The sequence below is a fragment of the Pipistrellus hanaki genome (assembly GCF_964339955.1).
Source record: "Pipistrellus hanaki genome assembly, chromosome: 7".
NCBI classification, from domain to species: domain Eukaryota; kingdom Metazoa; phylum Chordata; class Mammalia; order Chiroptera; family Vespertilionidae; genus Pipistrellus; species Pipistrellus hanaki.
In genome coordinates, this window is record NC_140509.1 from 4,205,257 (window position 1) to 4,217,844 (window position 12,588).

At 55.7% G+C, this 12,588-nt stretch overlaps 1 protein-coding gene across 5 annotated transcripts; it reads left to right on the forward strand.

Annotated features, from left to right (window-relative positions):
* Positions 1 to 406: 406 nt before the first annotated feature.
* On the forward strand, positions 407 to 12,174 carry BRD2 (bromodomain containing 2). Of its 5 annotated transcripts, none has more exons than XM_084891082.1 (14): positions 409 to 822; positions 3,119 to 4,399; positions 5,938 to 6,241; positions 6,489 to 6,580; positions 6,869 to 7,006; positions 7,493 to 7,631; positions 7,711 to 7,925; positions 8,020 to 8,394; positions 8,886 to 9,014; positions 9,199 to 9,432; positions 9,561 to 9,826; positions 10,786 to 11,090; positions 11,249 to 11,371; positions 11,480 to 12,174. In XM_084891082.1, the coding sequence occupies exons 5-14, from the start codon at positions 6,896 to 6,898 to the stop codon at positions 11,614 to 11,616; spliced, it is 2,034 nt and encodes a 677-aa protein (XP_084747208.1). In that variant the 5' UTR covers positions 409 to 822; positions 3,119 to 4,399; positions 5,938 to 6,241; positions 6,489 to 6,580; positions 6,869 to 6,895; the 3' UTR covers positions 11,617 to 12,174. The 5 variants fall into 5 exon arrangements, with proteins under 5 accessions (XP_084747206.1, XP_084747208.1, XP_084747209.1 ...); XM_084891083.1 differs by lacking the exon at positions 409 to 822 and adding an exon at positions 2,452 to 2,740; XM_084891080.1 differs by lacking the exon at positions 6,489 to 6,580 and having other exon boundaries at positions 407 to 822.
* The last annotated feature ends 414 nt before the right edge of the window (positions 12,175 to 12,588 follow it).

Sequence of the window (12,588 nt, forward strand, 5' to 3'; positions counted from 1 at the left end):
ACACCACGGGTGACCGTGTCCTTGTCCCGAGGCCCAAGCACACCGCTAGCGGGGAAGGCTCCCGCCCCCCTCCCCATAGCCGGGGGGGACCGGGGCCCGTTCTCCTCCCAGGACTTCCGAGGCGCCTTTCCGGGGGCTCCGCTCGGGGCGGCCGAGCTGCACCCCCAGCCGCGGGAGAGGAAGCGAGTGCGGCCGCCCGCGGGGCGCGGGGCAGGGCGGGGGGGGGCCGGGGAGGGGGCGGGGGAGCCGGAGGCTGCGCGGCCGCTCCCGCCCCCGCCCCACCCACCGCGCGCCCCGCCGCGCCGCCGCGGGCGCCTGCGCTGTGCCGCGGCCCGCGCCCCGGGCCTGCCCCTCCCCCGCCCGGGCGCCCCTTGCGCCGGCGCAGTGCCACGTTCCCGGCTGCGGCGGCCATGCTGGACCCGTGAGGAGAGGCGTGGGGGGGACAGGCCGGCGACAGCGGCCGGGAAGCCGGGTCTAGAGGAGCGGCGGCGTTGGGGCGCGCGGAGACGCTAGACTTAGGCCTGGACCGGGAACTGCCCCGGGCCCCTCGTGGGACCCCCGGAACCTTCGGGAAGCTGGCCCCGGGAGGGGGGCGGGCACGTGACTCGGGCCAGCCAATCCGGGCGTTGCTGACGTGTCCGCGCGGCCCCGATGATCTCCCCACCCCCCTACTCGACCGGGAAGGGAGGGGCGGGGGGCTACGCCCCCTCCCCCCACACAGCTTCAGTTTCCAGGGTGGGGGGTGACACCCCGGATTGCATCTTCCCCCCACTCCAAGCCGAGGGGAACACTGGATCCCCCCTGGAAGGTTCCAGGATCCAGGTAAGAAGGGGCCCTGGAGCGGGGGTGTTGCCAGTCATGTACGTGCTTAACCAGAGTTGGGGAGTCCGGGAGGGAGATTCTTGGGGTTCAGAGCACCATCCTGAGGGTGGGTTTGCCCTTCAGCTATTTCACAGCCAATGGGAGCGTGAAGGGGGGCCGGCAGGAGAGGCCACCTCGGGTGGGGGAGGGGAATGGCCAACCTCATGCCTCCATGCCTACGGTATTGGAGGGCGAAGGGGAGTGCGCCCCCCATTCCCCTCGTCCCCTGGGGGTACAAAGCCCGGAGGCCTTGGGCGGGCGGGGTGGGGGTGACCTGTGGGCTGAGTGGGGGAGGTGACTACGTGGGGGAAGGCTTAGAGGCCAGTCCGCGTGAGCCAGGCGGCCGCGCCCGCTCCCCGCAGACCGGAGCGCGCCCTGCGCCTTTGTGTGCCGCGCCGCTCGCGTGGTCACATGGCGCCATCCGGTGTGCGCTTCGAGCTCTTATCGAGGCTGCGCTCACGTGGGCACGGCCTGCGGAGCCTCCTGCACAGACTGCTGTGCGCCGCTGGTCTTACTGAGCATGTGCTTACCCCCGGCCGGAGGCCCGGGCCTGTGGGGAGCAGAAAGGCCCAGGGTGGCTGCAGGGAGGCGGGCGGTGGCATGGCCCGGAGCGGGGGAGGGAGGCTGGGGACCGCCGAGATGTCACAGCTCCCGGGTCTCAGGTTTCTCCAGGGTTTCTCCAGGGTGGCGTCTTCCGCCTCCCTCCCCTCCCCCTCCCGAACAGTTCGCTCCCTGTGTGCTGCGGGGGAGGGAGCGGAAAGGAGGGAAGAGCTGCTTTTCCAAATCACTGAGGAGCTGTGGCCTCCGGGGTGACTCACGGGGGGAAGGGAGGCTTGAGGGGGGAGGGGAGCGGTGATGTTGCGGAATGCAGCCGCAGTAATGCCTGGCTGCCCTTTCGCTTTCCAAGGCCCAGCACTTCCCCTCCTGAACGTTCCTCTCCGGGCTGCCTCCTCTGGCCTGCCAGGCCGGCGGCGAGCACGGAGGGCTGGGCCCCGGGGGCGGGGGGGCGGCTCCGCAAAGTTGCTGTGTCATTGCCCTCCCGCCGCCGCGGCGGCCCGCGTGCTCTTTGGGGGCCGAGGCCCGGCCCCCGGCGGAAGGGGGGCCGGCAGGGCTTCCTCCCCGGGGCGCACTCCCCCGCAGGGTCTGCCCGCCGGGAAGGTGGTGAAGACAGGAGATGGACGGCCATTTTAGACGCAGTAACTCAGAACTGCTGCCGAGGGAGGGCGACGGGGTTGGAATTCAGGGATCTAGGCCCTCGGGAGCCCTTCGGATGGGAGGGGGCCCATGTACTCGTGGGCTTGCATTAATTTCCTTCCTGATATGCAGTGTTTTCTTGGGTGTCCAGAAACGGGGGAATGGGAGGGCCGGGATTTCCTCTCCCGTAAGGGGACGGGGAGCCCAGGAGATCTTGGCTTCAGAGAGCCTGACCTTGCTGTGCTCTTGATTCAGTCCATCCGTTGCCCAGCCCTATTCAGACAACCAGATTGTGGGAAGACTTAAATGCGTGGATTGGGGGGAGGGGGCGAAACTGAGCTCCCAAAATGGCTCCTGCCCCTCCTCGGAGGCGGACGGCCCGGGGGGAGGGGAGAGGGGAGAGGAGGAGGGGGAGGGCTGCTGAGCCGCAGCGGCCGCCTCCTCCGCGCGCCCTCCTCCCTGGCGCTGACCGAAGGACCGCCGCTCCGTGGGGAGGACTGCGGACCCCGGTGGGGGATGGGGCCGTTCCGCCCGCTCGGCCGAGGGGCCCTGACGGGGTGCGGCTTTCCCTGGGCGGGGGCAGTCCGAGCGCTCGGCCCGGGAAAGGTGTTCTCCGAGACTCGCCCCTCGCAGGACTGGTTTTTTCCGCACTGAGCCAGACGTCGGAATGAAGTTTGGGGAGGAGGTGGGTTTCATGTATAGGTGTGTTTCCAGATTTTGGCTCCACTTTGGGGCTGCTGAGATTTGGTCGAGCCCGCAGGTATTTGTATTCATAAAGTATGAGTGGGTAGTGATCGGAGATGTGCTTGGGGTGCAAGTTTTTGGAACGAATTCTAGGTTTTACCTTGTTGGTAGAAGCGTGGGGGCGTTTTTTGCCTTTGTCTTTATGTTGCTTGACCTGGGGGAGGGCAGGGACTATTTTAAGACTCTGATAAGCCTGTGTTTGTTTTTTATTGTGGGACATGGAGACTTTGGATCCCGACTCCGCTACTTTGGGGGCCCTTAGCAGTTTGCCAGAGCACCAGGCCGTGGCTTTAAGATGGCGTCTTCTTCCTCGTTTCAGATTCTCCACTGCCGCGGCCTCCCTGTCGAGAACAATCAGCGGGCGGCGCCCTGCGGCCACACCCAGCCGCCGAGGTTGGCTACGCCCCCGCGGCCCCCCCAGTCCTGCGGCTCTGGCCTATGGAGGAGCTACGAATGGCCCGGCCCGCCCGGGCTTGGCAGTCGCCGGTCGCACCGGGCCCGGAGGCCTGGGAAGACTTCGTTGGAGAGGGAGGTGGGGAGGGGGTGCTGCACCCCGCCATCGTCCTTCCCCTGGAGTTGCCGACCCTCAGCGCAGCCAATTGGCACAGCGACATGGCCGCCGCTTCCCTGAGGGCGTATGCGGCACTCTTCTGCCCGGAGACCGGCGCGCTGGGAATCAGGTTTATGACGTAACCGCTCCAGCGGGCCAATAGAAGATGCTCCCGCGGAGAGGCGTTCCTCCCCCTGCGCCTGGACTGCGTCCCGGGCGTGCGCGCGCGCCGGGGGTGGGGGAAGTCTCGAGCGCGGTGGCGCGCATGAGCGGCGAAGCTCCGCCCCCCCGCCTATATATAAAGGGCTGGCGCGGGGCTCGGCGGCGCCATTTCGCGCTGGAGTGGAGCAACCTCTAGAACGAGCTGGAGGATTCTGCCTACCGATACAGAGCTTTCCAGTCGTCGGGGCCCGCCATTGCAATCCACATCCATCCGCTTGGAAATGGCCTTCGTCTCGGCCTATGACCGTTCCCGGCGGACAGTACAGACCCCATAGAAGCCCCCGGAGCTCCCCTTTTTCGGGCCCCGCCCAGTCCTCGGAATCTGTCCACCCCCTCTACTCCGCCCTCAAGAGGATTTCAAAGATGGAGGCGGCGGCTCCTTAAACCACTTTCTGTGTTCATCCGCCTCCATCGAGATTGAAACGGGACTTCGTCCGGCCCGGACAGTCCCCGCAGGAAGAGGGGATTCTTGCAGACCAACAGCGGGCAATATTGACGACGGTGTCTGGGACCGGGGGCCTTCCTAGGGTTGGAAGAGACTCCCCCCTCGCTCGCCTGCCTCTGCTGAGGCCGCCGCCATTTTCTCGCTGTCCGCCGCCTGCAGAGCGCGCCAAGCTACCGGGAGCTTTCGTTGAAACAGCGGAGGAGATTCTCTCGCCTGCCCGGTGGGGGGGTTGTCGCCTGGAAGGCAAGGGCAGCGGCCCCCCCTACTTGCCGGGTTATGCTGGACCGGGCGGCAAGGGGAAGCGAGGCCACCCGGACTTGCCGCGGCTGAGTGCAGCGCCGGTTCCCCGCGGTCAAGATGCTGCAAAACGTAACTCCCCACAAGTACGTGGTCGCGAGCGGGACGGGCGTTGGGGGGCTGCGGCACGGGGTGCGGGATCGGGAACACGGAACTGACTTGGGCGCGTTGCTCTTCCGTGGCGCGACTGTTGACTCGGGGCGCGCGGAGGGGCTTGAGCGACGGTTTTGGAACTGGTCGTGCCCCGGCCGCTGCGTATGGAGGGAGGACAGGTTGTCAATGTCTCTGCCACTTTCTCGGCGGTGGCCCAGTCTTAACCAAGTCGGTTCCAGCTAGGTTGGCGGCGGAATGTAATGGGAAGGACCACATTGATGTGGCTGCGGGTAGTGGGCCTTGTGTTTAGCGACGGTTTTTCAGTCCTTTTGAGATGTTCCCGGCCACAGCCAGTGCCTTACAGGGTTGCCATGGTGACAGCTTCAGGCACTGGCTACGGGAATTCCCAGAGTGGGGTAGAGGGATTATTGTTTAGCCCGTGGGTTTTTGTATCTGGGCTGGGTCATTAAACCCCTGCTTGTCTTACAGTGACTGGGTCGGTTTTGTGTGAGGGTGTGGAGTGTTTTGTTCGGTGGAGGGGACGTTTTGAATATCCTTGAGTTTCATTCAAGGTGGGAGGTGGAACTAAAGGACTCCTGTCTTCGGGTGTCAATAAGATCTCAGGGTAGTGATCTAATCTTGGGCCTGAAACACCTGGTCCAGAGGAGCACCAAGGAGAATGTAAAGCTGAACCACTGTTGGCCTTGAGTCTCCAGAGTTGATGCTCCAGTAGGAACTGTTGGAATCTTGTTTTTTGGCAAGGTGGGGGCGATGGTCTAACCCTCTCGTGACCTTGACTGGACAGCTCTATTTTTTGAGGCCCTTGGAGCGAGGAAACTTGATTTGCCAAAAATTCTGGGGGCTGGCAGATGGATTATTCCCGGCTGTGAAGTCCGACAAATACGCTCCTTGTCTGATTTTCTTTTTTAAGTTGGTATGGTTTTCCGTTAGATTTCCGGGGTCTGTTTTATACTTTGAAGTTAACTATGCAGAGCATGTGAAAGATGCTGATCTCTTCTGCCCGCATGGATTCTTAGCTGTCTCATCAGCATTTATGAAATTCTCCCTTTTTCGTTCCCTTCCTCTTTTCACCTGCTTCCCCCAGGCCCGACCACCATGGCAACCATTAGGCCCCTAGTGGATGAGGTCCTCAGGCTTGGAGCTTGAGTTTCTAGGCTCCACCCATTTTACTTAGGTCTCTTCCCCATAAGCCTGTGGTTCTCAAGTTATGTCCTAAAAGAAGCCATTTGTTTGTGTTTTTTTCCTAAGTAATTTTAAAAAACCAGATGATAGAACCTATCAGACTCCAGAAGGTAGGATCTAAGTACGTGTGCTAGAAAAACGGAAACAAAAACATGGGGATGGGGGACAAGAACAAAATCTCTGAGGATGTTTGAGGTACTGGTTGTAGTTAAGCTTGCCTACCTCTCACTAGTTCCCAAGCCTGGATTTATTGGGCGTGTAGTGTAAATGATACTCTTCCCTGGTTTCTATAGCTTGCCACATCTAATTTTGTTTCCCATTTTCACAGACTCCCTGGGGAGGGGAATGCAGGGTTACTGGGGCTGGGCCCAGAAGCTGCAGCGCCTGGGAAAAGGATTCGGAAGCCCTCCCTGTTGTATGAAGGGTTTGAAAGCCCCACAATGGCTTCAGTGCCGGCTTTACAACTGACCCCTGCCAACCCACCGCCCCCGGAGGTATCCAACCCCAAAAAGCCGGGCCGGGTTACCAACCAGCTGCAGTACCTGCACAAGGTGGTGATGAAGGCTTTGTGGAAACACCAGTTTGCGTGGCCCTTTCGGCAGCCTGTGGATGCTGTCAAACTGGGTCTGCCGGTGAGTTGAGGAGTTGAAGTGGGGAGGTGTGGGGATGGACAAGGATGTGTGTGAGTGGGGGTGGGCTGTCTGGTATAGTTACTGCGGCCCCTAGGGATTTCCCGTCTCCCCCCATTGAGCAGATAGCCACCAAATTTCTGAATTTTTGGTCCTTTGCCATTGATCCAACAGTTTGCTCTCTTGGCATTTATCTTTGTGCCCTCCGTGTGTCCTTCCTTAACTTTTGTGCCCTGGCTCCATTTTACAGATTCCCACCCCTGGTTGGGAGAGGACCACGGTGGCCAAAATTCTTAGCTTCTTCCTCTCCCTCATGCAGCCCATGGATAGCCAGCCCCAGAGGTAATGTCACAGGATGGGAAACCTTGCCGAGTGGGTGGGAGGTATGGGTGGTTAGAGAAAGACATTAGGGGCCTCCTGCTGGGTGTTAATCCTATTCCTTTTTTTTTTTTTTTTCCTGTCCTGTAGTTTAAACAGGGGCCGCAGTTTAGGGGACCCTGTACTCCTATGACACAGGGTATGTGCGTATGTGTGTGTGTTGGAGGATCAGTAATTTGCTTAAGAGAACGGGTATGCATTTTTTGGTGGCTCTGACCTTTTTGTTTTGGGTTTTTGTTTTTTGTTTTTTAGGATTACCACAAAATTATAAAGCAGCCTATGGACATGGGTACTATTAAGAGGAGACTTGAAAACAACTATTATTGGGCTGCTTCAGAGTGTATGCAGGATTTTAATACCATGTTCACCAACTGTTACATCTACAACAAGGTGAGTTTTTCTTGTGTGTTCATTAATAGACAGGAGAGATGGTGTTTTCGTTGCTGGAGTTTTGTCTACACAATTCCATTACCATAGTAGGCAGTAGGCAGGATCTAGAAAATATGATTCCCTAGGGTACCACTACCTCGTGATGTGGCTTCCGAAATCCAGGGTTAAAGGTCAGGTAGAACAGACACTCTTCATAGTTGGGGGTGGTGGCCCTGTTAGAAATTCCTAGAGATCTGAAAAGAGCAGGATCTGCTTTCCTTGTCAGATCTCCTTCCCTTATTTCTGAATTTTCTTTCTTGGTTGCATTTGAGGGACAGGGTTGAGAGAGAAATTGAGAATTAGTGTCCCGTGTAGGTAATTTTTAGTTCTTTGTGACAAACTTAATCTACAGGATCTACAGGTGATGATGCCTGAAGCTAGGAATTCCTTTGAGGAAAGGAATGTATTTCTTGCTAATATTTGAACCTTTTTGTCTGTTCTCTGTAGCCCACTGATGATATTGTCCTGATGGCACAAACGCTGGAAAAGATCTTCCTACAGAAAGTGGCATCGATGCCACAGGAGGAACAAGAGCTCGTGGTGACTATCCCTAAGAACAGCCACAAGAAGGGGGCCAAGTTGGCAGGTAGGAAGAGTCGGAGTTTTGCTAATGGGGGACCAAAAGATGGGGAAGATGATCAAACTAACCTCTTTTTCTCTTTTAGCACTCCAGGGCAGTATCACCAGTGCCCACCAGGTGCCTGCTATCTCTTCTGTATCTCACACAGCCCTGTATACTCCACCTCCTGAGATACCTACCACTGTCCTCAACATTCCCCACCCGTCGGTCATCTCTTCTCCCCTTCTCAAGTCCTTGCACTCCGCCGGACCCCCGCTCCTTGCTGTCTCTGCAGCTCCCCCAGCCCAGCCCCTTGCCAAGGTATACACCCATGGGTTTCTTTCGGACAACGGGGAGGGAAAGCTTGATTGAGGTGGACTGAGGTAAAAGGCTCCTGTCTTGCTTTTCTTTGCAGAAAAAGGGGGTAAAGCGGAAAGCAGATACTACCACCCCGACACCTACAGCCATCCTGGCTCCTGGCTCCCCAGCTAGCCCCCCTGGGGGTCTTGAGCCAAAGGCAGCACGGCTTCCCCCTATGCGCAGAGAGAGTGGCCGCCCCATCAAGCCCCCACGCAAAGACTTGCCGGACTCTCAGCAACAACACCAGAGCTCCAAGAAAGGAAAGCTGTCGGAACAGTTGAAACATTGCAATGGCATTTTGAAGGAGTTACTCTCGAAGAAGCATGCTGCCTATGCATGGCCTTTCTATAAGCCGGTGGATGCTTCTGCTCTTGGCCTGCATGATTACCATGACATCATTAAGCACCCCATGGACCTCAGCACTGTAAAGGTACCCACTGCATGGGGCAGATGGGACACGCAGGCAGTGATCGGAGCCAGGGAATCAATAAAAACTCAGTCACCTCCTACGGGAACTGCAATCTGTGTTTTAGGATTTTACTTTTACAAAATAGTAACCTGGCAATCAGTCAAGTGCTTGATAAGAGTCCCTATTTTCTGGAGTTTGAAATTGTATGGTGGGTCTTCAGAACAACTGTGTACATTTAAGTCCTGCTTATTGGGGTATTGGGTTAGGGTGGTTAAGGGGTGAAGGATAGCCAGGGGTCACTGACCCCTGTTACTTCAGAAGGATTTTTTCCCCCTAAACATGGATATTTCTTCAACCCACCCAAATTCCTTTGACTTCAAACTTGAACCCCAGGGCACAGGTCCTTATCACCCCCACTGTGCTCTCAAGAGGGCTGCTCTTGCGGTGTCGGGTTGGCAGGGAAAGGTGAGTCTCCCTGCCTGTGCAGCTTCTGATGCTGCCTCCTTCTGCAGCGGAAGATGGAGAATCGGGATTACCGGGATGCCCAGGAGTTTGCTGCTGATGTGCGGCTTATGTTCTCCAACTGCTATAAGTACAATCCCCCAGACCACGATGTTGTGGCCATGGCACGAAAGCTACAGGTGAGTGTCAAGATTGGAGTCGAGAAGGACTAGGTCTGGGAGAGAATTTTGTCATCTGCACTGTCAGTCTTAACATGAGGGTCTCTTAATCCTTCCAGTTGTAAATTGGAGCCGTGTCACCAGGTGGCTGGGTGCAGTCAGGGCATTATCCCCACCCTGGTTTTGAGTCTGCCTCTCTTTCTAGGACGTATTTGAGTTCCGTTATGCCAAGATGCCAGATGAACCGCTGGAGCCAGGGCCTCTGCCAATCTCTACTGCCTTGCCTGCCAGCCTGGCCAAATCATCTTCAGAATCCTCTAGTGAGGAGAGTAGCAGTGAGAGCTCTTCCGAGGAGGAGGAGGAGGAAGAGGAAGAAGAGAGTGAGAGCTCTGACTCCGAGGAGGAACGGGCTCATCGCCTGGCTGAGCTGCAGGAACAGGTACTTCTCTCTGTTCAGCTCATTAAGACACTATTGCCTTTCTTTGCGCTTTTTTTCTTCTCTTGGTCTCTTCGAATTGTTCTACTTGATGTATATTTCACATCTTGATTCTTTTTTTTCCTTTCTAGCTTCGGGCAGTACATGAACAACTGGCTGCCCTGTCCCAAGGCCCAATATCCAAGCCGAAGCGGAAGAGAGAGAAAAAAGAGAAAAAGAAGAAACGGAAGGCAGAGAAGCATCGAGGCCGAGCTGGGGTAGATGAAGATGACAGGGGGCCTCGGGCACCCCGCCTCTCTCAGTCCAAAAAGTCCAAGAAGGCCAGCGGCAGTGGGGTTGGCAGCGTTGCTACACTAGGTCCTCCTGGCTTCGGACCTTCTGGAGGAAGTGGCACCAAGTGAGTTGTAACAGGAGGATGCATCCTTCATTCCTTAATGTTTTCTGTGAACGGCCAGGTGACAGACAGACTTTGAGGAGCACAGGGTCTCTCAAAGCTACTCAACTCTTGACAGTTCGAAAGTAGCCATAGGCAATAAAGATATGAACATGAATATATGTTCCAATAAAACTTTATTTACAAAAACAAATGGCACAGGCTATAGTTTGACTACCCCCTTCTCTAAACCAGTAAATGAATACTTTTTCTTGTTTTCCATGGTAAAGGTTGGTTAATAGTGATTTGGGGAAGAAAGATGTGCTCACACAAGCCAGCATACCTATATCTAGTTCACAAAGCCCAGAATAAAATGGTTGGCATTCCCTAATACAGTGTCCCAGTAGCCCACCTCTGACTTGACTCATATGCCTTAATGGAAAACCAAGCTGCATCCTAGGCAGGAAATCTAAAGAGCATGGTGTCACAACAAGAGTAAGATACCAAAAAAAAAAAAACTTTGCGAGTATAAACATAATTTGTGACAAAACCATAAAAGGGAAGGCGGTAATGGTCTGAACGGACAAAGGAGGAAGGAGATCAGATGTACTCAAGCCACTGTATATATGCAGTTTCATTTTTTTACAAATCTAATGGTAACCATACACAAAAATCCCCAAACCAGGACACAGCTTAAAAAACGAAACCTAACACAAAACAAAGAGACATTATTGGATTGAACAGTAGGAGCCTGATCAGAGAGGTTAGCAGGGGTCCTCAAACTTTTTAAAGTGGGGGCCAGATCACGGTCCCTCAGAGAGCTGGAGGGCCGGACTATATGAACTACTAATTCCTACTGTAACACCTCGGCTGCGCTCACTGCCCAAAAAACCTGGCGGGCCGCATGTGGCCCGCGGGCCGTAGTTTGAAGACCCCTGGGTTAAAGGATGCTTCTCTAATTGAGAATTTTCTTTTGCTTGTAGACTACCCAAAAAGGCCACAAAGACAGCCCCGCCTACCCTTCCTGCTGGCTATGATTCAGAGGAAGAAGAGGAAAGTCGGCCCATGAGTTACGATGAGAAACGGCAGTTGAGCCTGGACATCAATAAATTACCTGGGGAGAAGCTGGGCCGAGTGGTGCACATAATCCAAGCCAGGGAGCCCTCGTTACGTGACTCAAACCCGGAAGAGATTGAGATTGATTTTGAAACTCTCAAGCCATCCACGCTTCGAGAGCTTGAGCGTTACGTCCTGTCCTGCCTTAGAAAGAAACCACGGAAGCCCTACAGTGAGTATGGGAGGGCCCGCCCGTCTTTGTGCGAGTCCCAGGACGGTTAGAAAGGCGGTAGTGGTGTGCATACTTGGTGTGCTCCTGTCAGCTGTCAGGATGGAAGGCTCTTGGCAACATGAGGTGCCGTGTCTTAGGCCTGATCTCCCCTTTTCCAGCCATTAAAAAGCCTGTGGGAAAGACAAAGGAGGAGCTGGCTTTGGAGAAGAAGCGGGAACTAGAAAAGCGGTTACAAGATGTTAGTGGGCAGCTCAATTCCACCAAAAAGCCCCCCAAGAAAGGTGAGTATCCCGTCCGTTCACCACTGCAAGGTCACTGTTCTGCTAACTTGACTGACCCTTCTTCACAAACGGACACCCGACTTACACATCTTTAACTTTGTCCTGCAGCGAGTGAGAAAACAGAGTCGTCATCTGCTCAGCAAGTAGCAGTGTCACGCCTCAGCGCTTCCAGCTCCAGCTCAGATTCCAGCTCCTCCTCGTCATCTTCCTCCTCTTCGGACACCAGTGATTCAGATTCAGGCTAAGGGCCCAGCCAGATGGGGCAGGAGGCTCCGCAGGACCGGACCCTTAGACCACGCTGCCCCCCGCCCCTTCCCTCGTGCTGTGACACTTGCTCATCTCACCCACTCCCCCCACTGTAGGAGAGCTGGCTCTGCAGGGGGGAGGGATGCAGGGACATTTGCCGAAGGAGGAACATAATGGACAAAATAAGGTTGCGTTCCCAGCCCCATTGAAATGACCTCTTGGGCATAGGGCCCCATTCAAAATGATTGGGACCGGACGGTGGGAGTGGGCAAAGACCCCAATGGGGGTTGCCTTGAGGCCGTAGCGGCCCTGTTGTGAGGTTGGTTCTAATTTATTTAAGCTAGGTAAGGCTGAGGCGCGTGGGGCCGTGGTCCCTTTGGCCTCCATGGGGAAGGAGGAAGGGGGAGCTCATTTTTTACGTTGACATTTTTCTACTGTTTTCCCTTTTTTCTTCGGCTCTGTTTGGGGCCCTTGGGGGTTTCTGTCATCTCCCCATTTGGTCCCCTGGATTGTCTGTCTGTTGATTCTAACTTGTAAATAAAGAAAGTATTATTCAAGTTCTGCGCTATCTTAACATTTGTTTCTGGGGTGCTTCAAAAAGAACGTGGTAAAATTGAGAATTTTGAGAAAAGTATTTTTGAGGTGAGAAGGTAGAAGTCCTCCTGTAGTTGGATGGCGTCTTGGTTTTTGTACAAACCTGTAGGCAGTTGCTGCTGGGCTAAAAGGAAATGCTTCTGCCCATTGTAAAGTGAGTTCCAAAGAGTGACCTTTGGGTCATGACTCCTGCCAGGTTAGGTGAGCAAAGCCAGCCCTTTGGCTCCTGCAGCAGACAGGTTTTCCGCAGCGCTGTGTGGGGGGAATGGGAATTGGCTACCTTGGCTTCCGATTATAGATTGACAGGGCCTGGTGTAGTTTACTAATACAATGACAACTGAGCGTTCCAGTCACACAAGCACCTCCACAAGTCTAAC